Consider the following 23,540-nt stretch of genomic DNA (forward strand, 5'->3'; position numbering starts at 1 on the left):
ATTTATATACCGCCCCACAGCTGAAGCTCTCGGGAAGGTTTACAAAAGTTAAAAACAATGAACATTAAAAACAGATATACAAAATTTGAAACCACCAAAAGTATAAAAACAAGTTTCTATGTGAAACTTTAGAAATAATTATTATAATTTAAATTCAAATACAGCAAATCTCACTATAACATGGAAGACTGTGGCCAGGAGACCTTGTGTGCTGGCCTGTTCCGTCTCCTGTCCTGTCCTGTCCTGTTTCCTGTTGATGGGCAATGATTTTTATAGTCCTTTATCTTTTATCCAGAATTGGGCAGAACAGCCCTTCAAATAGAGACACCTCCAGAGCAGGCTGGTCAACTGAGCATCATCATCATCATCATCATCATCATCATCATCATCATATAAATAAATAAATTTCTTACCCACCTCTCCACTTGGAACAAGGCGGGGAACAACAGTGAATATAAAACACATTAAAAACTGATTAAAAACATAGCATACATGACTGAAACATCCTTAAAACATCCTAAAACCATTCTAAAATTAGGCATGTTTGGTTGCATATCTGGGTTGGTTTGAATGCTGAAGTTTGACCTGGTCATCATATTGTAGTTATATGTGTGTGTGTGTTAAGATCAGCACCATGTTCCATCTGACTTCCTGACCTTCTCTTTTTCTCCAGGGTGAAAAAGGAGCCAGAGGTGAGAAGGTGGGTCGGCTTCCCCTCCCCCAATCCAAAGCTTGAGGACACTCAGTGCTTGTGGCCCCAGGCTTGGGGGGGGAGGTGTTGCCCCACACTACCAGTATATTGTGCAAAAAATACGCGCTGCTTTGCTGTGACTTGCACCCAGCCCTCCAGCCCTCCTTTCTGTGAGCAAACCAGGGGCAAAGGCTGCCCTGCAAGCCCCACACTCCTCTGGCCCCAGCATCTCCAGGTGCTCCAGCGGCTCACCCCTTATCCCCACCTTTGTCTCCTCAGGGAGATTCCGGCGAATGCAGCTGCCAACCCGGCTCTCGCGTGGATCCGAACTATGTAGGCCTGCCGGTAAGCGTCGCTTCCTGCTCCCCCTTCCCCAAGGCCTTGGGGATTCGCTGCCAGGCTGGATGATGGCTCAAGACACCCGCGCCCCCCATCCTCCGCTCAACCGCTCAACGCCTTTGCTACCTCGGAGGTTGGCGTGCCCACGTCCCGCTTGGCCTTTGCTAAATGCTCTCCCCTTTTGGACCCGCAGGGCGCCCCAGGACTATGGATCGGGAGCTCCTGGCAGCCGCAGCCAGGCCCTCAGGTGTGTGCGTGTGTATGTGCATGCTTGCTCCTCTATGCGCGGCGACCTTGGTGCCTCTGTCCCCATCCCTCACCCCGTTGCTTGCTTCACAGCTGTTCCTCTCTTTGTTTTTCTTTGTGGCGTTACAGGGACCGCCAGGTGCTCCGGGACCACCAGGCCCACCAGGAGCTCCTGGGAGGCAGGTAAGTGGTAGGACAGACAGACATCCCAGTAACTGACCCAGGTAGGCATGATCAGTCCCAGCTCCAGGATTTGGGGGCCTCATGAGCAAGGCACAGCCTTAGTGGATCCCCTCAACCTGGAGGAAGTGGGCTTCCCAACCCTAGGATTCTCGCTGCCTCTGGTTTCCTTGGTTGCTCAGTGAAACTGGCAGCTCTGTTGAGGTCGTAGGACCTTTGTCGGCCTTGGAGCTGTGTGCTGTGCTGAGCCAGTGAGTTGTGCGAGGGCTGTGAGCGAGGGCATCGCCCTCCAGAGCGCCAGCCCTGCAGCCCTGCTGCAGCCCCATGGAAATGGCGAATGCTGTTAAAAGGCTTTGGGAAGGTGGAGGTGATCTATGAGAATTCTGCTGCCATGACCTTCTTGGTGCTGAACCACCCTGGTCTCTGGCGATCCAAAACAGGAGACAGGAATTGCTCAACAGCCACTGGTGGCATAACACCATACCATGGGTGAGGAAGAGTCCTCAGCACCACCCTGAAGGAGCCCCAGTTGACAGCAATTTCTCACCACCACCACCACCACCACCCTGCACTTCTGAACACAAACACTGATCTAAGCCTCTGACCCTCCCCCTTCCCCCCCTCCATTGTAACAGCAGAGGCTTTGCTCCAACTACAGATGCAGCAGGGCTGTTGGCTCTGTGTACAGGCAACGGATGCATTCCCATCTGTAGACCTTTTTGTGCTAAAGTGGCATCTAGGTCTGAACCACGCCCTCTCTTAGCATGCACACTGGAACACGGCAAGATCAAAAGTTGTGTGCCTTCTAGAAATGCCATGAGTCCAGGATGCATGGGGCAAGCATGCTGAGCCCAAAGTGGCTTGGATTCTAATCTGAGCTGCAAAGAGATTCTCCTCCCACTCTGCTCCCATCCCCCACACCGCCAGCCCATCTGTTTTCCAAATTCTCTCCCCCTCCCCTCCCTTTCCAACCCCCCTCCCTACCTGGCTGATGCCCTAGTGCTGGGGTCTCTTCCAACCCAGGGCCCATAGACACCTCTTTGAGTGCCCCACAGGCTCCCTGAGCCTCCCAACTTTTATTTTATTTCTTAACATTTTTTAAAAGCAACAACAACTGTGAGGCTGGAATGCTGCCAAGCAAAAGGGGCTGCCCTCCAGCACCATCTTTATTTGGGTTCAAAGGGGGGGGGGTTGTGTGTTTTGGAGCTCCGATCCCCTGCCTCTGCTTTGTGCTTAGGTTCTTGGGCAAGTGACTCTTCTTTGAGTCCCACCAGCTTGTCTTCTGAGAAACGAGCAAGGCCCCTCATGGCATTTCAAGAACGGGAGAGCCCTCCTGTGGCAGCCATTTTGTGAGAGTGTAAAAAGGGGGGAGAAGTCTTGCGTGGTCTGGTGAGGGAGGAAGCCTGGAAGCTACCAGGAGGTTAACCATCTGTTTAAAATTCAGATTGGCTCAGAAACAAAATTTCCGAATTTTCAGAGGGAACAATCTCAAATTATTTTCATGCTGGGGGTGGGGGACACACCCTTCCAATTTCTGTCCCCAGTTGGTATCACTCAAAACAGATTTGAATAAAGGGAACGCCTACTTTAGATGGGCCCAGGAAACTCTAAAACATCCCCCCCTTGAAGGGTGGATATAGTAAGAGGTGTTTGTAATGCCTGTACTGGACACTAGGTCTTACCTGGGGCACAGGAGAAGTCAACATGACAACACAAGAGTGGGCTATTTATCAAAGCACAATGCTAGACCATTCCTTTTGGCATCAATCGGGCTAAAGTGTCCGCTTTTTGGCATCTATGTCGTTTAACCCTGGTTGATGGAATCAGGAAATTTGCCAGGCTTCATAGCCAAACCCAACCAAGATAATCCCGCATGCCCAGGTAGTAGAGTGTTTTAACTACCCTTTCTCCCACCTCTAGGTGCCCACTCTTTTCCATGAAGAACCAGGCCATATTGGAGTCTTAAGGAAAGCCACTTAGCGGAATATGCCAGCAAAGAAGCATTGGTTTTACACCCAAGACCATTTCCGCAGTGTAGTAAACCATCAACCATGCTGCATTTGAACTGGGAGGGCTGAAAGAAAAGGAAGCAGCAGGACTTGCCAGATCTGGAGAGAAATGGGGGAGCAAATTGTCCAGAATTGGTTGTCACCTGGAGATATAAAGCAGAGTGACCTAGATGCACAAGAGGGCAGGGCTCCTGCACCTACAGAAGTAGGATTTTCTGCTGCAATTCCCTCCTTTACACATCTATTAAAACTGAAGCCCCCTGTCTGCTTTTGCATCTAGCCCCCCGTCCATCAAGAGGTCAGGCTAGGAGCCTACAGGGGATGAGGAGTAGGTGAAGGGTTGTGGGGGGCGGAGGAGGTAGGAGCCTGAGGCCCCAAGTTCTGCTCCCGTTTGAGGTGCCAGCAGCAACTGAGGGCGGATCCCTTTGAGAAAGCCAGGGTCACTTCAGGAACTAACCGTTGAGAAGGACTCAAATATTCAAAGTTTCTCCTTGGCTTTAGGGCATCCCAGGACACAATGGCTTGCCAGGACTGCCTGGGCCGGCGGGAAACTTGGTAGGTACAGGACCGGAGTGTCCACCTTTCCTTGCCCTCGCTCAGGCCTGTGCTTAGTGCTGCCCTCTTTGCTCAGCTCTTTCCCAAGCCCCCTCCATCACCCCAAAAGGCGAAGTGCGGAAGAGGTCCAAGCTAGAAGCTGTGCTATTTACAAAAGCAGCAACCAGGGGGCTGCTTGAGGGATGCTGTCAGGAGTTCACGCTGCTTTTGGCAAACAACCCTAGATGCTCATAGCAGCACGTTGCTTTTAAGGAAAAAGAGGAAGAGAAGAAAATGCGTTGCTGTGGTCCATGCACCTTTTATCTCTCCCCACCCCCTCTCCATTTCTCCATTGCAGGGACCGCTGGCTGTTGAGGGCATTGACGTGATTAAGGTAAGGACAAAATGATCTCTGGTTGACTTTTGTTATAATGCAAACTACAGAATTGGAGACCCTGGAATTTCGCAGTTGAAAACCAATGTCATCGAAAGGAAAGGTTGGAGAGATGTATGTCAGAGGTGTTTTAGGGTCAGGCCATCCTGCTTTAGGATACAGGGGTGGACTGCACGGATTTAGGGTGGTTTCAGAAAGTATGGTAAAAAAAAAATAGAAGAAAATGCCAAAAACATTTGCTACCACAAGTGGTGTCGTGTCGGACATCAAATTAAAGGTCTTTGGAACGGATGTCTTATACGTTTATGTTTGTTCACATGGCTACTTCCTAACTTCAGAAAAAGATCAATCCCTCATTAATTGATGAATGGATTAATCGGATGGGATTAATAGGATGTGGGAAGTCATCTATATAATCAAGTTGATAAATTTGGTGCAGGTGAGGCAAGGCAGGCAACAGGAGAATAACTTTATAAGAAAGTTCCAGATACAGTTAATCCACATGCATTGGTGGGAATAATTTAATCTGGTCAGAATAAGTGAAGTAATCATAGGAAAAATGTATACATTTATTGTAAAATGTTATAGTGTTTATAAGTAGTTGATATGTACAGGGCATTGTTAAATTATGGAATTCACTACCACAGGATCATAGAATCATAGAATAGCAGAGTTGGAAGGGGCCTACAAGGCCATCGAGTCCAACCCCCTGCTCAATGCAGGAATCCACCCTAAAGCATCCCTGACAGATGGCTGTCCAGCTGCCTCTTGAATGCCTCTAGTGTGGGAGAGCCCACAACCTCCCTAGGTAGCTGATTCCACTGTCGCACTGCTCTAACAGTCAGGAAGTTTTTCCTGATGTCCAGCCGGAATCTGGCTTCCTTTAACTTGAGCCCGTTATTCCGTGTCCTGCACTCTGGGAGAATCGAGAAGAGATCCTGGCCCTCCTCTGTGTGGCAACCTTTTAAGTATTTGAAGAGTGCTATCATGTCTCCCCTCAATCTTCTCTTCTCCAGGCTAAACATGCCCAGTTCTTTCAGTCTCTCTTCATAGGGCTTTGTTTCTAGACCTCTGATCATCCTGGTTGCCCTCTTCTGAACACGCTCCAGCTTGTCTGCGTCCTTCTTGAATTGTGGAGCCCAGAACTGGACGCAATACTCTAGATGAGGCCTAACCAGGGCCGAATAGAGAGGATGGTAGTGACAGACACCAATTTGGATGGCTTTAAAAGGGGGTTGGATAAATTCCTGGAGGAGAAGGCTGTCCATGGCTTCCAGTCCTGATGGTTACGTGCTACCTCCAGTATCCGAGGCAGTAAGCCTGTGTGCACCAGTTGCTGGGGAACATGGGTGGGAGAGTGCTGTTGCACCGTGGTTTGCTTTCTTGGTCCCTGATCGACAGCTGGTTGGCTTACTGTGTGAACAGAGTGCTGGGCTTGGACCAGGGGGTTGGACTCGATGGCCTTGTAGGCCCCTTCCAACTCTGCTGTTCTAGGATTCTATGACCCTTGGCATGATCCAGCATCAGGGCACTTCTTATGTTCTTACTTCTTATTATATATCTTATGGATGGAGATGTATATGGTATGGTTTATACATGGTTTGGTTACATGATTATATTAGTGTATTTATTAATGAATTGAAATAAAAATTGTATTAGATAACAACAAAATACCCATGAAATTAAAATTCAGCTCCATCTGCATTTCTGTGGAGCTGTACCAAATGTGCAGCGAGGAAGAAAGAGGAAGCCATGATTAGTAGGGCTGTGCTCCGCTTCTCCTCGGACCGGAGAAGCAGAAACGGATTGGGGTGCTTCGCCTCCTGTTAAGGCGGAGGCGAAGAGGATCGGGGGAGTAGCAGAGCATCGCGGAGCGGATCGAAGTGAAGGAGGATCCTTCACCTCGATCCGGAGCTCCGCAAAAAAGGTAAGGAGGGGTTACTTGGCCCTGGTGCCACCGCCCACACTGCGGCAGCGGCAGAGCCAGGTAAGGGGGAGGGGGCTCTTACCTGCATTCGTCCGCGGCCCCGCGGCTGCTTCAACTGAGCCCGAGGACTCAAACAGGAAAGTCCTCAGGCTCAGTTGAAGCAGTCACGGGGCTGTGGATGGATGCAGGTAAGAGGGAGGAAGGAGGGGGTGGTTACCTGGCCCTGCCGCCGCCTGTGCGGCAATGGTGGCAGAGCCAGGTAAGGGGGTAAGGTGGAGGGGGGTCTTATCTGTGTCCATCACAGCCAGTCGCCGGTTTCACTAGAGGCCGCGGCTCAACCCGGAAGTGTAGACCACAAGCGGGGCCTACAGTTCCTGGTTGAGCCGCGGGCTCTAGTGAAGCTGGCGGTGGGCCGGGACGGAAGCAGGTAAGGGGGAGGAGGGAGGGGGGCCTTACCTGGCGCCGCCCCCTGCCGCTGCAGAGCTCCAATTCGGAGCCGGAGCTCTGCAGCGGAGCGGAGCAGACCCTAGGCGGATTAAGGCGGGGTGGAGCGGGCCCGATCCACAATTTGCGGATCAGGAGTGGGGCAGAGCGGGGGGAGGTCCGTGCACAGCCCTAACGATTAGGGAGAGGGCAAAGTGGCTGCTGGGTTTGTGAGTGCTGCACCTTACTGAGGTGTTCGTCAGTGAAAAAAAGCTGCTGCAGTTCCCAAGGCAGCAACGACCTGGACCTGCCCAGATCTGGCAAGCCTTGTCCATCCCTCGTTGCTTGTGCATCATTCATAATACAACTGGTGATGATCCGAGTTGGGGAGGCAGCGGGCAGCGCCGGGCTTTTCTGCATCTCGTGCTCTTTTTCCCTCTCTCATGCCAGAACATTTGTGGTGATTGTGCTCAGGCGCAGTCGTCCCAAGCCCCCGGTGGAGTCAAAGGGGAGAAAGGTGACCAGGGCATGCCCGGGGCTCCTGGCATAGAAAACTGTGCTCGGGTGAGTAGCCCACCAGACTCTCTTACGCTTCCTGCAGCAGGGCTTTAAGAACACTGTGAAACCAGTGACCTTGCAATAGCAGGGGTCACTAACTTGCATCCACTCTGCAGGGATGACATGTTTGTACATCTTGGCATGTTATGGTGAACATTAGAGGCTGGTGGCTCTGATGTCGGTGGGGCGGGGAATCCGCTCCAGGTTTCAGTCAGACCTCTAAAGGAGACGTCTAAGGTGCAAACTTGCACCTTGAACAACTCCTTAAAGGTCTGACTGAAACCCAGAGCAGATTCACCGCCCCACCGACATCAGAGCCACCAGCATCCACTGATGGTGAATGTCAAAAGCTCATTGAATGCCAGCATTTAACATTTAAATCTAGATTTAAATTTGCATATTTATTGCAAAACAATTGCAAAGGCATAAAACTCACATATATCCAATATAAACATTTCTTCTACTAACATAATAAATAATATACACCTTGCTATCTCTCCTCCTCGTCATTCTTCCTGATCTTTCACAACAATTCTTTAGAAGACAATATCTACCCATTCAAAGGTTCCACTTCTGTTATTTCTTCCCCACTAATCAACAACAACAAGAAGAAGTTAACCATTTGCATGGTCTCACTATACTTGATTTCTCTTCATCTACGAAGTAGCATACATGTTACTCTGAAATAATGATCACTCCCCAGACTTGATTTCCCCACAATCTAACAATTGGAGTCTTCCTCTTTTTCCATCTACCAACAATTCTTAGTATATGGGGAGGTAAGTTAGATACGTTAGAAACTTCAGGTATTTACTGTAAGAAATCTCAAAATTGGATCAGGACTCTTTTTTTTCAGTTTAATGAAATTTCGTCCTCATTTCCAAAATGCTGATAAAGGAGTGTGGAAGAGCTTCCCAAATAAGTCTGCTGAAGCCACTCATTTCTGACACATTCCTGTCCATGGGCACTCAAAGCCCCACGGTGGCTGCAAATCTGCGCTGCGTCAATTAGATGGTGCAGCCGCAAATGCGCAGCCACTGCGGGACTTTTCCGCAAAGCTGCACAGCAAAACATTTGGGAACTTTACCCTGACTTTTTCGGTGGGAGTGAGGACGCCTGAGCGCTTCTGCCGTCTGACCTCATTCCATGGCAGATGTGGGTGCGGGGAAGCGATTCTGGAGGATGGCGACCAGCAATTGGTTGCTGGACACCAAGAAGAGGCGTCATGGGTGGCTTCAGTACCTGGATAACTGCCAGAAGCTGCTCTCACTTTCTCTTTGGAGTGGAGATTGCCTGACGCCACCCCAGGTAAGTGAAACTGTGGGGTTTAGGGGGATGTGGTGCCACCTCAGTGCCATGAAGACAGCCCTCTGGTAAGCCTCAAGAAGTCCCTTAGGTCAGTGAAACTGTAGCCCTACGTAGCTGTTCATGTTTACGTGCAGTGGGGGAATGGGAATGTGTGGGCTTGCCTGTTCCATGTCATGCTCTCCTACCATCCATGTTTTGTGTGAACCCACCCAAACATCAGAGATCCTATTCTCTGGGCCACCAGCAAGAGCCATTAGGCTGGCAAGTAGTAGGGATAGGGCTTTCTTAGTGGTGGCCCCATACCTTTGAACTCCCTCTCCAGACAGCTACACATGGCCTCATCAATGCTGGCTTAAAAAAACATCAACAGACTGAAGACACATTTATTCCCATCTGCATTTGGTGCTTGAAAATCATTAGCTGCTGCTGCTATACCTGTTTAATTGTAATTTGTATGTTCATGTTTTTGAACTATTACAAGCTGCCTTGTGAGGGCAGTGCAGCTTGAAATGCAGGTTAAAAATCTGATAAATAAATAAATAAATGAATAAGTAAAAGAAGTCCGCATGAGGGGCTACTTAGGCAGAGTGCATTGCATCTATCATGGATTACAGGTCTATGCATCATAGCCTTTACCTATGTCGGCCCCCATGTAAATGCCATGTCAAACACTAGGATACTGGGCATGCCTGGAAGTGGGGCAGGCACACATCTGGGCAGAGGACATCTTCCGCCCTCCACCAATTACTGGTGTGGGCCAGCATCCAGACAGGTCTGACCCGGGACATTTTCCTGGCGTGAATGCCTGTGTTGTGTGTGAGCCAATCAATGCACCTAGGACTGCTGGAATTACCGCAGCTGATGATGGGGAACACATCTTGGAGCACTCTACAGCCATGCATGGTTCACATCTTGTGCCCATTCGAATATTGCAAAAGGGGTCCTGGGCTGCACTTGTCAGGTCACCCACTGCTTCATTGACCCCCCTGAAAACATTGCTGCTCCTACCTGGGTTGCTCCTGCAGTTGGCCCAGCCCTGCCTGTATGACAAAGCATTGGGGTAAATGCTGGACTTTACTGGTAAATCATTCCGCAAATTCTGGGTGAGGAATTAAACTCTCTGCATCTCTACTACTTTCAGTGCTTTGCCCAGTTCCCCAGAGCAGAAGAGCCACAGGTAAGTAAAACTCTCGGCTTTCATATCTCTGCAGCAGAAAGCATAGAAAGATAAAAGCATAATGAATGTCCATAATGCATAGATAATTGTTGCTTGCAAAAAGAGGGTATAACACAACGCATATGTGCCAGGTGATCATCGCTAGTGGGGGCTGGGGTGGGGTGGGGTGGGGCGGGGTGTTGCCTCTGGATGCCACCCTGAAAATGGCTTCCCTAGCAGCAGAGATGTGCTCACAGCTAAACATCCGTCTGCCTTGGTGGGCTTTGGGATTCGTTGTGCTCTGTCTTTGTACATGATCCAGCCACGTCACTCTTTAACTCAAGTTGTTGGGGCTTCAGTTTCAGCTATGCTTTGTAGGAACTTGGGGGATTTAGAAGTTACATGTATTTTGAATATTTCCTTGAGCTCCGAAGATAACTTGAGTATATTATGTTGGGCTAAAGTGTGACAAACCAAGTTTGCCCCAGGGTGGGGGAGGAGGGGGTGAAGTTGCCAGAGGTTGGACAACTTCCGAAAGTCTTTTGTGTTCCTTTAGTTGCGATGACGGCAGTTCCATGAGTGAAACACAGTAACAATTAATCCATGTAACAAGAAGAATCAAAGGCCATGGTTTCATACCTGTATTGGAAAAAGAGGGTATAGCAATAATTAGGTGTAACGAGGAGAAAAATATAAATGCAAAGCAGTTCTAACCAAACACACTGCCAACGAGACTAGAGGGCACAGCAAGAGATGGGCCCTCCCATGTGGGTTTTTAAAATGGCAGGAACAGCTGCGGGTGACATTTGGATCAGGATCACAGTGCTGTTGGAAGGCTAAGCTTTCCACCCTACATGGGGCAAAGAGCAGCTGGGGGACAAGTTTAACTGGGAAAATGGAATTGGGGCAAAGGAATCAACCCCCTTCCCCCAGATCTGTGATCCTGATGGAACCCAATGGCCCCTTCCAACTGCATTTGCCATTTAAAAAAATTGTGGGAGCTCCAGTAATTTATTTCCTGCTATCCCATCTAGCTTGGCCTTTAGAATTAGTCTAAGTATAGAAATATTGTGTCTGTAGTCAACAGTGCATGTAAATATACAGTTAAAAACAGCTGTGACAAATTCACTGATTCAATTCGCAATGGGTTCTGGAAAATGTAAAGTCCCAGACTAGTTCCAGTTCACTGATCTAATCCATTATGGGTTCTGGCAAATTCTCATTCTACTCTCATTCCAATGGGAGAACAGCCCCCAGACCCTGAGCTGGCTACTCTTAAGTCATGCAATTTTATCTCTGGCAATCACCAGTTTTTCTTGCGTTGGACCTCAGCACTGTGATTTCTCTCTGCTCGCTGTTTACTTGAAAGAAGTTCAAAGAGATGTTCCTAGGTGATGGGGTTGTGTGACACTCCAGGAGCAACAACTGAAGTAGCTCACATAAAAAAGAGAGAACTCTTCATTCCCATGACCGATGTCTTAAATGATGTTTCTGCTTGGCTACGTAAAAGATCTGGAACCATGGCTGCCACTTGAATCACAACTACAAGTATTGAATTAGCTGTTCGAGGCAAAGCTGCTGATGGTCCTCATCCAGTAGATATTGTTCCGTGCCTGGAAACTGCTAGCGCCCCTTAAGCACTTAGGAAGGTTGGGGTTGGCTCAGTGCATCTCGTCTTCCCTTCCAGGATGAAAGTGACAATGGACAAGACTGTGCCGGCCTTCCTGGAATCCCTGGCTTACCTGGAGACAGGGGGGAGCAGGTAATGCTACCTGGAGACACCAGGGAGGAGCGATGCTCCCTGTCGCATATTCTTGAGCTTAGAAGTGACCTTCTTTCCTTTTGGCTTCTCCTGCACAGGGCCCACCAGGCTTAAGAGGCTCTCCGGGCCCTCCTGGACCAGCTGTGAGTACATCTCTTCGGCTTTGGGTCACCATCTGCTTTTGGCTTCTCCCTCAAGCCTGTATCCCTCACAGCATCCTTTGCTACCACAACGTGATCCCTGCCCAAGAAGCCAGGAAGAGAAAAGCTACTTCAGGCATATAACCTTCCCCCTTTGTGTCCGATCCATATTTGGGCTTTCACCACTGCTCATGCTGTTCCAGTGCGAGCTCTGACCACTCTGCTCTCCAAAGAGAGCTGTGCTTACATCAGGGAGAGGGAAGGGATGGGCGAGTCCTTGTTCTCTAAGTAGCCTTGCTTTGGGGAGGGAAATGGTGGTGGTTAATTCAGGAGGGCGAGCCCATCGCATTGCCCGTGTCCTGGGGAAAAGCGCAGTCCTGCTTGCTGTGTTAGGACGTGCCGTTCCTTTCAAGCCAGACCTCCCTTCCCTACTTACTTCCCTCTTTGCCCGCCTTCCCTGGTCTAGCTGATGTGATTGCCAAGGTATGACTTCACTGTTTCTTCCCTTAGGGCCCCCCAGGTTTTCCTGGAACGCCTGGCGCACCTGGATTACCTGTAAGAACCCAGTACAGCACGTGCTCTGTGCCGTCCTTTGTCGCTGCCGCTTCTCTGGCTTGTCACCCCCACCCCCCGTCTCCCTCCTTCTCTAGGCTCCGTATCTAATAGCACAGCCAGCCCCCATCCCAGGCGCACTTCTCGGTCACCTGATCTAAAGCTGCGCACCCCCCCACACCCCCACACACCCTCCGGCCACTGCGCTGTGGCACAGGGCAGCTGCCCTAGAAGCTCCCCTGCAACCAGGATAAGGCCCCATCTTGGGCCGATGTGGATCAGCTCAGTTGGACGACGTTCCAGCTTCCATGCAAGACGGGATTCCTCCTTGACTTTATAGGGGCAAGCTGCTTAATCAGGGTCTAGTGCCCCTTCCCTAATACACAAATGCATAAACTCCACAAATGCCTAACTCATGGGCATTTTGTATCGAGCACCATCTGTCTGCCAAGTGGCGAGACGCGCTGGCAGGTCTACTCACAGAAACAGAGGACCCTGCCTTATAGTGAGCCAGACCCCTGGTCCATCTAGCTCAGTACTGTCTACACTGACCAGCAGCAGTGGCTCTCCAGGGTTTTAGGTAGGATGCTTTCCTAGCCCTACCTGGAGATGCCGGGGATTGAACCTGGGACCTTCTGCTTGCAAAGGAGGGGCTCTACTGCTGCGCTACAGCCCTTCCCCAGTTGGCATTTCAGGACCATGGAAGTTGGGTTCCAACAGCCCCCTTTTTTCTCAGTGCATAGCTCGTCCAGTGGCCTTGAACCTCGTCATGAGCTGAATCCCTCCAAATGGAGCAGTTCCACTTGATTCGCTGCAGACACACTGAGAAAGAGTGAGCGTACTTTGAAACGGTGCCATCCCTCCCCTAAATCAGTGAGCCCTGCCTGCCATGTATGTGTTTCTGGTTCTTGAAATAATCATTCCACCTCGCCTGCCCACCACCACCATTATTAATGCCTTAATCTCATGCCCCCAGTGCCTCACGCCACTAATGACACTGTAACTCCCACCGTCTGTGTGATTAATTGCTGTGCCATGTGGGCCCTGTTGCCGGTGTCACCAGTGTGTCCAATAAAAGCCATCACGGTACCACCACCACCACCACCATGTAACCCAAACTAACCCTACATTGCAGTACCCCAAGAGAACCTCTCCACTCTTGAGGGTCACGGGACAGTTAATGGAGAGGCTTTCCCGTATTCCATGTGGTGTAGCTTTATCTGTCAGACATAAAACACAGTTGAGGGCTGCTTGGGACATGTCTGGTGCCTTCTGGGTAGAAAATTACTCCTGGAGAGATTCCCATTGACTGGATAAATATGCCAATCAGTTGTACATGCAGCCTTACACGACAATGTAAACTGAACGCAATATTCTACCACACTTGCTGAACCTTTACATTGCAAGTTGCTAGTGGTGATGGAAAAATGGATTGCAATCGACTTAGAGAAGAATTCAGCCTGCGTCTTGGAATTTACATTAGGAAGTGAAACCCCATTTTTATCTGAGCCTTTCCAGACCACAAAGCAGAAATAATTGTTCCTGGCCAAAACCTTCACTGCCCGGTGGTTTAATTGGGAGTAGAAGCACAGTCTTACAGAAAAGAAGAGCCCACATCTCCCCCTGCCCTTTGGCTACTCAGAAGGGAGAAGAAGCGGGGTCTCTATTGATCACCATCTCCTTCTCCAACTGGCCACCAAAATATGGAAAGGTGAAGGCCATCTTGAGACAGTCTTCTGTGGAAATGGTACCTTGTTGTAACTGCAGTGGAGAAAACATAGTGTCCTTTAATGTGGGAGAGAGAGAGAGAGAGAGAGAGAGAACATACAATGCATCCACTTATTATTATTATTATTATTATTATTATTATTATTATTATTATTATTATTATTACATATTTGTATGCCACCTTTTGCTCAATACTGGGCCTCAAGGTGGCCTTACAAAGTTTAAAACATACTTTGTAAAACCTAGGAAAAGAAATGTAAAAAAAAAATTAACAAAAAAATTAAACATAAACGTTTAAAATACACGACAAAATTATAAATCTACCCCCAATAAAAATAATAGGAATTTCTATTCTAATGGCATTCTAATGTATTCTAAGAGATATCTTCTGGAAAATAAAGTCTCTTGAAATCCTGATGAAACAGGATCTGGATCTCATGTAATACAATAGCTTTGCAGAATGCCAAAGTCCAGCTCTGCAATGGCCCGATGTCTTGACTTATTTGCAGAATACATTTGTGTGTCCAGTCACAGGAATTACTCTGAGCGGTGCTGCCCAGTGTCCGGAAAAATGATTCGGCATACGAAAAAGAGGAAAAATCTCTTACCAAAATCACTATGGTATTCTTTACTATGGAATTACTAGTGAATACTCTTACTAGAATTCACATGGCTAGAAAATAGGACTTACTCGTTGATAATAGTTACTCCAAAAAGAGCCATGAACACGAAATCTGGCATTTCCTAATTTAACAAAAAATAGGGTGCATCATTTTGGATGTTTCCTCTTTTTCTTGTGCTCAGTCTACTGGTGCTACCCGCCATTACTGGCTTACACCTTAATTTAGGACTGCAAAAAGGAACCAGCCTTTCCACCTCTTCTACAAACTATGTCCTGGTTGCCCGGAGGGATTCCCTCATCCTTGGTCTTGTGCTTCATGTGCGGTGATGGCTGCTCATACTGCTAGTGGTGGAGGGAGCTAAATAAGTTACCAAGCAGGAGAGGAGCCACAGCACAGGCAGAAATCCGTTGGTTCTATAGCAGAGGTACAAGAGGGGGCGGGGAGTTGGGTTGGTGAAGATTCTCTGAGGGATGTTGGATATCCAAAATGTCTAGAAGGAGAGCAGCACCACAGAACTTTGAGAAGTAGAAGACAAATTTCCACGAGCTATTTCCAAGAATTATGGTAAGGAGAGGAAGGGAAAAACATTTCTTGCCATTGTGTCCATACCATTTTCAGCCACATTCTAGCAAAGTTGATTGCAACTAATGAAATTTAGGGTGCAATCTTACGCATGTTTAAACAGAAAAAAAGCCGTACAACGCCCCGCACTCCGCACCTGGCGTAATGAATACCCTGGTCGTATACTTGTTTCCACAAGAGTGAGCCTCACTGGGTTCAGTGGGATTCACTGCCAAGGAAATGTGCATACGATTGGAAACTAAAATTGATTACGTTATTTTCAATAGCATTGAGATGTAAGTTACTTTGGCTGGGAAACCACTGGGTGACACCATGGTTGGAGAGTGTGATTTGATCTGATCAGGTTTGGTGGTTCTTGCTTAGATAGCTAAACAAAGAGAAAAGCAGAAAAGAGCAAGGATGAATGTGAACTCTTCTAGAACCTCCAAGATGCCACTGCTGGACATGAGACAGGTCAAACAAACATCACCTCTCACGTCCTCTTTTATTGGATAGTTTCAAGGTGATTTCAGAGGTGCTTGTTCCGTGCCAAAACTGCTTATTTTCTCTAACCGTATTACTCTGCACCACACGCTGCTGCGCACATTCACACAAATATGTCCAAGATGCCTTTTTCCAGAATGCAGGAAAGAAATCCCATCAGTGTCGGTTCTTTTGCCATAATATAATTTCTGGAGGAACTTTTTTGTGCGTGGGGATGTACACAGTTCTGCCTCCATTCTTTTCAAGGGGTGTCAAGGTAAGCCCCTTAGCCTAGACTTCAAGGTATGGACGTGTGTGTGCATGAGCACAAATCATGACTCGGTGCAATATTTGACTGCGCCTTCAAATGTGGCAAGAAGTATTGCTGTAACCACTTCCCTTCTAAAACTTCCCTTCCCTGGCTAATTGGATGCCTGATCAATACAACCTGGAATGAATCATATGGGTATGTAAGTCTTCAACTTCTTAAAAGAAAAGCCAACTGTGTTCCAGATATGTTGACAACAGGGAAAGCTTCTAAGCAACAGTATCCAATTTTTTAAAAAATGGTGTCTGATTGCCTTGGGACCACTCAACGCCTATGCTGCGTTCTAATTTCTATAACTCTTTGTCCATCCATGCTCGCGGTTGTTACGTAGCTAAAGCCTCCCTCTTCACCCCCAGATGCAATTCAGTGAAAAGAGGATAAAAACGAGCAACACTCCCCTTTATGTTTCTCTTCCCAAAGGGTCTCCAGGGCGAACGTGGACCATCTGGCTTCCCCGGATCCAAGGGAGAACAGGTGAGTGGTGGATCCGACAGCTGAGCTCCGAAGTAGCCACAAAACATTCATGAGGCCTCAGCTTCCTTTTGACTGAGTGACTAGGAAGGAAGATCACATGAATGAATGGTGTTGACACTGGTTGAGATCCGCTCAGTGTGATTGCTAGCCTAGTCTGACTGCCTCCACCGAGTAGTTCACATGACTCAAGCAGGCAACTGCCTGCCCAAGGCATTTTGGTGCTTTGCAGTGGACAATCCCAAAGGTCCCTGACTTGGGGGAAACCATAAAAAAAGAGAGATCTGTTTGCTCCCCCATTAATGGGGCCTAAGATCTGCTTTCTGAGGTGATGGCTTCACTTTGCTTCGTGACTGGTCTGGCCAAGCCGTCCACTACAGGACAAGGAAAGGCCCATAGATTGCCCAGATCTGGAGAGATCTCTTCCCGACCACCTACTCAAAACCACAGTCTTGCACTCTGCATTGACTATCTGTAATAGCAACCCCTAGTTCTGCACTCATGGTGGCATGAGAGCTCTCACTTTACCTGTAGGTCTGCATTGAAGGGGTATGATAATTCAGGCTTTTACCGCACTAACTGTGAGTGTCATCACACAGGGGGAAGTCATGTTTGCTTGCCATCACTTCTCTGCCTGCACGTTTGTCCCTCATTACTTCCTCTTTTGAAAGAGGAAGTAAACAAAGTGCATGTGGTCCATTCAATGGGCCGTTTTGATCGTGCTTCTTCTCCTACACACAGCAGGAGATAGCAGCAACTTCCATCTTTATTTTGTCGGACTTACTGGGGTGTTTTTTAGTGGCGAGAAGAAGGCTAGAAGGGGCGGAAGGCAGACAATGTAGTGAGAGGGACCCGCAAAAATCTGTGACTGCCCAGTAATAAGTGGTGTGATAAAACGGTCATCTGATGGAGCTCCAAGAGTGTGACATTGGTAAACGGTCATTTGGAGGGCACTATTCTGTGTTAAACTAACACAGGCAGGTATCCATACTCTGGCGGTGGGGGGAGAGAAATGGGACATTCACCTGCAATTTTATGAGAGCCACCCAGTCACATGAGAATGCAGCTTAGTGACAACACAGAGCTCAACAATGGAAGGGCCTTCCCCCATGGATGAAAGCTGTTATCCTGGTTCCGTTGTGGCTGTTTGAGATCGCAGGCCTCACATGCATTGACCCATTCCCACTCTCCTTCTCTGCAGGGTCCTCCAGGTCAGCCCGGTTATCCTGGTTCAATGGGTCCCCCCGGGCTACCCGTGAGTATGGCATGTGGAGGGAAGGACGGAAATGCCAATTAGGCAGGTGCAGAGGTAGAAGGCTGGATGGATACTCAATCATATGATCCTGGAATCCTGATTTAAAACTAAGCCGTGGAAGTTGGTAGCTCTGATGTCAACGGTGGGGGCGGGGATGAACCACCCAAAGTTTCCATCAGAGCCAGCCAGAATGCCAGAGGAGCTGTCCGTGGTTCAACCACCCCATTGTCATCGGCGCCACTAACTTCCGCTGCATGTTGGGTTGGACATAAGGCTGATGACCTGGGCATATTGCCCCAGAGAGGCTATTTTGCTGGCCTAGCAAAAGGCGTGCAGCAGCTCGGCCAGGCCCAGGGCTCACAAACCAGCGGCCTACAGCAGAGCCAGAAGGCCTCAAGGGAAACAGTCAGAGCTCATTGTTCCCACCAACATTTTGCTCTCTCCAAAATTCACGTTTTTATTCTTTGCATTTGAATCTTTTTTACAGCATACCTCGTTGAGAGCCCCATTGGCTTTTTAAAGGTGGTGGGCAGGGTGGAAAATATCAAATTTGCCTAGCTAACATTTGATATGATTTGTCACAATTAAAATCTACTGTTTGTTTGGGTTTTTAAAAAATCCATCTGACTTTAAAACCAGAATTTGAGCATTTCTGCAAATATTTTCAGCTGTAGCTCAAAAGCTCTAGATGAAACCGGGGGAGAAAGAATTCATTTACGGCATTGCTAAAAATAATGACGAAAAAGCTTTTTTAGTTCTTGTTCAGTTGATCTAGTATCACCTGATGCTAAGCCTTTTTCTTTCCTTTTATGTATACCTACCTGCTACCAGGGTGCTAAGGGGGAACGAGGATCCGTAGGGCCACTTGGGGAGAAAGGAGAATCCGTAAGTACCTGGGAGGCTCTCTCTTCCTTGATGAACCTACGCACACAATCTCCGGAGGACGGCCCTCTGCACATGCCCGCCTTGCTCTCTGACATTAGGCAGAGGGTGACCAGAGAGGAGAGGAGAGGGCCTTCTTGATCATGGCACCCACCATCTTTGGAAGGCGCCCCCTAGGGAGGCTGAGGTTGTACCTACGATTAAGTCTTCTTGGCACCAATCAAGATTTGATTTTTCAGGCCTTTTTAGGCTGCTGCTGTTATTATTATTATTATTATTATTATTATTATTATTATTATTGTGAGTTAAACAAAACAAAAACAGATTGTGAAAAGAAGTGAGTGGGGGGGGGGGGAACCCAAGGAATTATGTGCATAGATTTACCAATGTTCCATCAAATTTGACATTCTAGGTGGGTGGAGGGAGATTATGCATAGACTTAAAAAAAAGCAGACCAAATATCTATATATTGATCCATTTGCGAGTGGCGCCTATATGCCCCCCAATAACGCTGTTAGGTCCTCAATCCATTGCATTATAGGAGGTGAACATTTATTCTTCCAATGTTGTAATATCAGTCTTTTGGCTGTCATAAGGGCTTGAAAAATCCATTTGCACTGACCATCCGTTAACTTATAAGAAACCAGTAAATAGTTTAGAAATACATAATTCTTTTTAGGCTTCATCTAGATTGGGCTTTTTTGTTAGTGCTAGATTTGTATTGTTTCTGCTTTTCTTTTTAAATCAATTGGTTCTTATAACAGTGAGAAGAACTGTCTTAAGGTAACCAGGAGTGGAGTTTTTATTTGGAAGGACCATGTGCTCCATCCAGTTCTGATATTTAATACGATTTCCTGGGCTCAGAATTCTTTCATTCTAAGTTTATGTCTTTTGCACCTGGCTTTGGATGGTGGATCTCAGGGTTCAAGTGAAAAAAGCAAACTAGACCCATCCCCCAAAAATGGTGTCTGCCTAGTCAAGATCCACACTGACTGTCAGTGGCTCACCGGGGATTCCAAAAGGAATCTTTCCGTACCTGCCGGCCCTCTTGGCGGTGTCGCTTTGATGCCGCGAGGCGCCTGGCTCCCGCACTTGTGTTCCTTCCTGGCATCTGCACGGGAAGGAAAGCAAGTGCGAACTTTTCCACTATGCAAAAGTAAAAAACAACAACACGGGGAGTGGAGGAACGAGGCAGGCAGAGGAGACCGCGAGGAGAGGGACTCCAGGCGAACCACCTCTCCTCCCCCCTCGGGCTGCCCGTTCCTACACACACACACACACCATTTCTTTTTCTTTTTATTATCTGTATCTGCACAGTTGCAGATAATAAAATTAAAAAGGGGGGAGGAACAGCCCTGTTCCTCTCCTCCCCCATTTTAATTTTTTTTACTTTAACATAGGCGTGGCCCCCCTTCCCTGTCCTGCCCATGGCAGCCAATCAGGGGGCGCCATGGGCTCCACTGCCAAAAAAGTCGGTGTAAGTGCCTGTCTTTCGGAGCAGCGTTCCCAGGGTTTGCCCCTGGATGGCTTCGCAATGGCGGCTGCATCATCTAGATGACGTGCTGCTACTACAAAGCCACCCTGGGGCAAAACCCTCTATGTAGACGCAGCACTGGAGATGTGGGGGATTCAACCTGAAACCTCCGGCATGCAAAGCAGGTGCTGCTCCAACACCAGACTTCCCCTAATGCAGCCTTCACTAGATGGACCCGCCCCCTCCAGGTATTTTAGACTACAACTGCCAGCATTCCTAGCCATTGGCCATGTTGGTGGGGGTTGATGGGAGTTAAAGTCCAAAATACCTGGATAGTACCAGGCTGGGAAAGGCTGCCCTATTAAGGAGTGCAAATGAAAAATAAAAGCTGACATAATTATTGTTTATGACTATGAATATATTCCCCTGCTCATTCTCGCCATAGACTCAACACAGATCACGATACAGTAGATAGATAGATAGATAGATAGATAGATAGATAGATAGACAGACAGACAGACAGAGGCATCAAAGAATTTCCCAAAACAGCCCCTTTTCTATTCTATGGTCTTTCTTGCCTTCTGGAAATTCTTGTTGTTAGAGATATGATAGGCTCACACTAGAGATAATCTAATCACACACAGATCCGACGGCTGCCTCATTTTCAGGAATTCTGAATTACATAGGTATCCTTTCTCTTCCCTTTGTCCCTCCAGGGTCCTCCAGGCTCAGATGGTCTCGCAGGTCCCATTGGGCCACAGGTAAGCTCACAGCCAAGTAGTATGTTACGATATCACGTGTAAAACCTTTGGCTGCAGGCATTTGGTGTCAGCCACGGTGGGACTGGCCTTTTGTTCCATTGGAAGTTGCTGTTATTTATATGGTGATTTACAAAGAGCAGGTTTGACAGGTCTCTACCTGAAGGGGCTGACAGTCTAAAAATAGACACAAGGGGGGGAGTCTCCAATGGTGCCCCAGCACTAGCGCTAATGATGTTGCACTGGCGTAAACTGACACTTGTGCAATGCAACTAGCACTTTCCCTAGCAAGTGCTAGTTACACTGCACAAGCGTTGGTTCGTGGTAACACAACCTCCTTAGCACAAGCCCTAGAACACAATTGGACACGATCCAGAGCAAGAGGTGAGAAATGGAGGTGGGTAAACAGGGGAAGAAGATGGTGTCCATCTCAATTGCACGTACTTCAGCTTGTATATCTGTGTGTGTCCTTATTCATATTTTATCTATGTCCAGAGGTGGTAAACTTGTGCCTGGACTGTACCACTTCCAACAGCTGGCGGAGGCTCAGATGACTCGCATACTCCTCTATACTTAAAGATTTCCCCCTACACACAGAAAATTAGCACGCTAGGGAATAGGTTTCTGGCCTGGCCTTCTCCCTGGCATGCAAATTAATGAGAAATGTCATTAATCCTAGTGAGAAATTAGTGGGGAAATTAGTGAGAAATTCTTTGCATTCATGCAAGATGTGGGGGACAAAATCCCAGATTCACTTTGGATTTTGTTCTGGGCAAAATGCTGGTGGCGACCCTAAAAATGCCTTCTCCCCAGCCTTTAGAGGTAGAAACTATATTTTCTATGTAGAATGTGCCATATTTGACCCATGGTAATTATAGCTAGAAGAAGAGAATATGTTTACATCTAGGAGCATTCTCTCTCGCTCTCTGACCTGACTCTCTCAAGTCAACGGGAAGTCCCAGCTACAGAGGAAATGTGAGTCTGCACCTACAGTCTGAAGTGGTACAGCCCAGGCACAGGAACCATCACAGTGAGAACTATGTGTGCAGCCAGCTTGTCACGGGGAAAGAGGGCACTCCGTTCACCTTTGTTTTCTCCTTGCATCAGGGTCCGAGAGGAGAGCGAGGGGCGGCAGGCAGCACGGGAGAAAAAGGCGACCAGGTGAGAGATGCTCCTGTCGAAGGGCCCTTCTTCTGCCTGGGTACGTCGGGAGCTGCCTTAGACGGCGTGGAACCATCTTGCCCAATACAGTTGGCAGCGACTGGCAGCACCTCTACGGGCTTCTTCTCTAGCCCTACTGAGTGATGCCGGGATTGAACCGGGGACCTTCTGCATGCAAAGCCGGTGCTCCTGCCACTGAGCTACGCTGCCAGCCCCCCTCCCTGCTGGTAGCAACCGGCATATTTGGCAGACGTGTCATAGGCCAAGCCTGGAGAACGAGAGTAGGCTACTCTGCTGTGCACTGCTGTGCATCACACCTTGGTGTAGTTTTGGCCTCTAGGCTGCTTGGCTGGAGGGTGGGCCGCAGTGCAGGCCTGACTCTGGCTGCATTCTCACATAACCCTAAGCCATGGTTTCCGTTTATCGTGATTTGTTGCTTTAGACGGGAATCATCTTGCAGGTAAGCAAACAAAACACAGCTTGTTTTCCCTATTTGTGGCTTGCTTCTCTTCCATCGGTTTTGCCAGCCTTCAGAGCAATTTCATTGTCAGGCTGTTCTTGCCAGATGCCTCTGTTCCAGAGCAGACAGCAACGTAAACAAACCAGGGATAAGCCACAGTCCCGGGTGTAGATATCACAACAACCCATGGTTAAAACAAGCCAGATGTCATAAGCAATAACAAGCCACAGCTTCTCTTTGTGGTTTCTAGCTGGTTAACAAACCATGGTTTGTTTGTGGGAATAGGCTTCAGATTTCAACAAACCACACCGTGGCTTAGTGTTATGTGAGAACCTGGTAGGGATGTTGCGGGCGCCTGACTGGGCCCGGGGGTTTGGCAGACTCCCCGTGTCCACGCTCTGGACACAGCTCGCCGGACGCGGCGCTTCAAGCCCCCACATGGCCCGACGAGCACCCAGCAGCCTTCTGCACTCGTCCGGAGTCTACATTTTTGCGTACAGTGGAGGCTCTGGAAATTACGTATTTCCCCCTCTGCGTAAATGGGGTCTTTACGGCCGCTATTTACACAACAGAGAAATGCGCAATTTCTGAAGCCTCTATTGCGCACAACAATGGAGGCTCCGGAATTTTCATATTTCCCCGTTGCATAAATGTGGCTTTTACAGCACCATTTACGCAACGGAGAAAATACAGAGTTTTTGGAGCCTCTGTTATTGTGCACAGTGGAGGCTCCAGATGAGGGTGGACAGGCTCGTGATGTCATCAGACACTTGCCGAGCCTCAAAGAAGCTCGCACGGTGCCACGAGGGGGGTCAGGTGGTGGTGGGGCGAGTGACTGACAACTCGGATGTGGGTGAGTCCATCCATCCATCCATCCCTAGAACCTCCGTGTCACAACCAGGCCTCTAAGCCCAACTCCTTCTCCAAGGGTTCCACAAATTCCACCTACTGGCGTCACCCATCCCGTGGTGGCTCCCTGTGCTTTATTCCTCCCATCCTTCCTCTCTGAGATATGTGCACTGTAAGCCCCCAGTACTTACTCACAGAGGAGGCTCCCTGCTGAGTCTCTGTATGATTCAATGATCTGACTTTGCCCCTTGCCATGCATCCTCCCGCTGGCAGGGACCACTCAGTAAC

At 48.4% G+C, this 23,540-nt stretch overlaps 1 protein-coding gene across 1 annotated transcript in view; it reads left to right on the plus strand.

Moving 5' to 3' along the window:
- COL16A1 (collagen type XVI alpha 1 chain) overlaps positions 1-23,540 on the plus strand; it is a 155,039-nt gene that overhangs the window by 102,953 nt on the left and 28,546 nt on the right. Inside the window, exons 40-55 of the mRNA XM_063140567.1 lie at positions 674-700; positions 971-1,036; positions 1,224-1,277; positions 1,406-1,459; positions 3,967-4,020; positions 4,358-4,393; positions 7,194-7,307; positions 9,751-9,786; positions 11,453-11,527; positions 11,626-11,670; positions 12,178-12,222; positions 16,363-16,416; positions 17,615-17,668; positions 18,500-18,553; positions 20,741-20,785; positions 21,890-21,943. Coding sequence (XP_062996637.1) covers positions 674-700; positions 971-1,036; positions 1,224-1,277; positions 1,406-1,459; positions 3,967-4,020; positions 4,358-4,393; positions 7,194-7,307; positions 9,751-9,786; positions 11,453-11,527; positions 11,626-11,670; positions 12,178-12,222; positions 16,363-16,416; positions 17,615-17,668; positions 18,500-18,553; positions 20,741-20,785; positions 21,890-21,943 — 867 coding nt within the window. The remainder of the gene's footprint in view (positions 1-673; positions 701-970; positions 1,037-1,223; positions 1,278-1,405; positions 1,460-3,966; positions 4,021-4,357; positions 4,394-7,193; positions 7,308-9,750; positions 9,787-11,452; positions 11,528-11,625; positions 11,671-12,177; positions 12,223-16,362; positions 16,417-17,614; positions 17,669-18,499; positions 18,554-20,740; positions 20,786-21,889; positions 21,944-23,540) is intronic.

Source organism: Elgaria multicarinata, chromosome 13 (genome assembly GCF_023053635.1).
Source record: "Elgaria multicarinata webbii isolate HBS135686 ecotype San Diego chromosome 13, rElgMul1.1.pri, whole genome shotgun sequence".
Taxonomy (NCBI): Eukaryota; Metazoa; Chordata; class Lepidosauria; order Squamata; family Anguidae; genus Elgaria; species Elgaria multicarinata.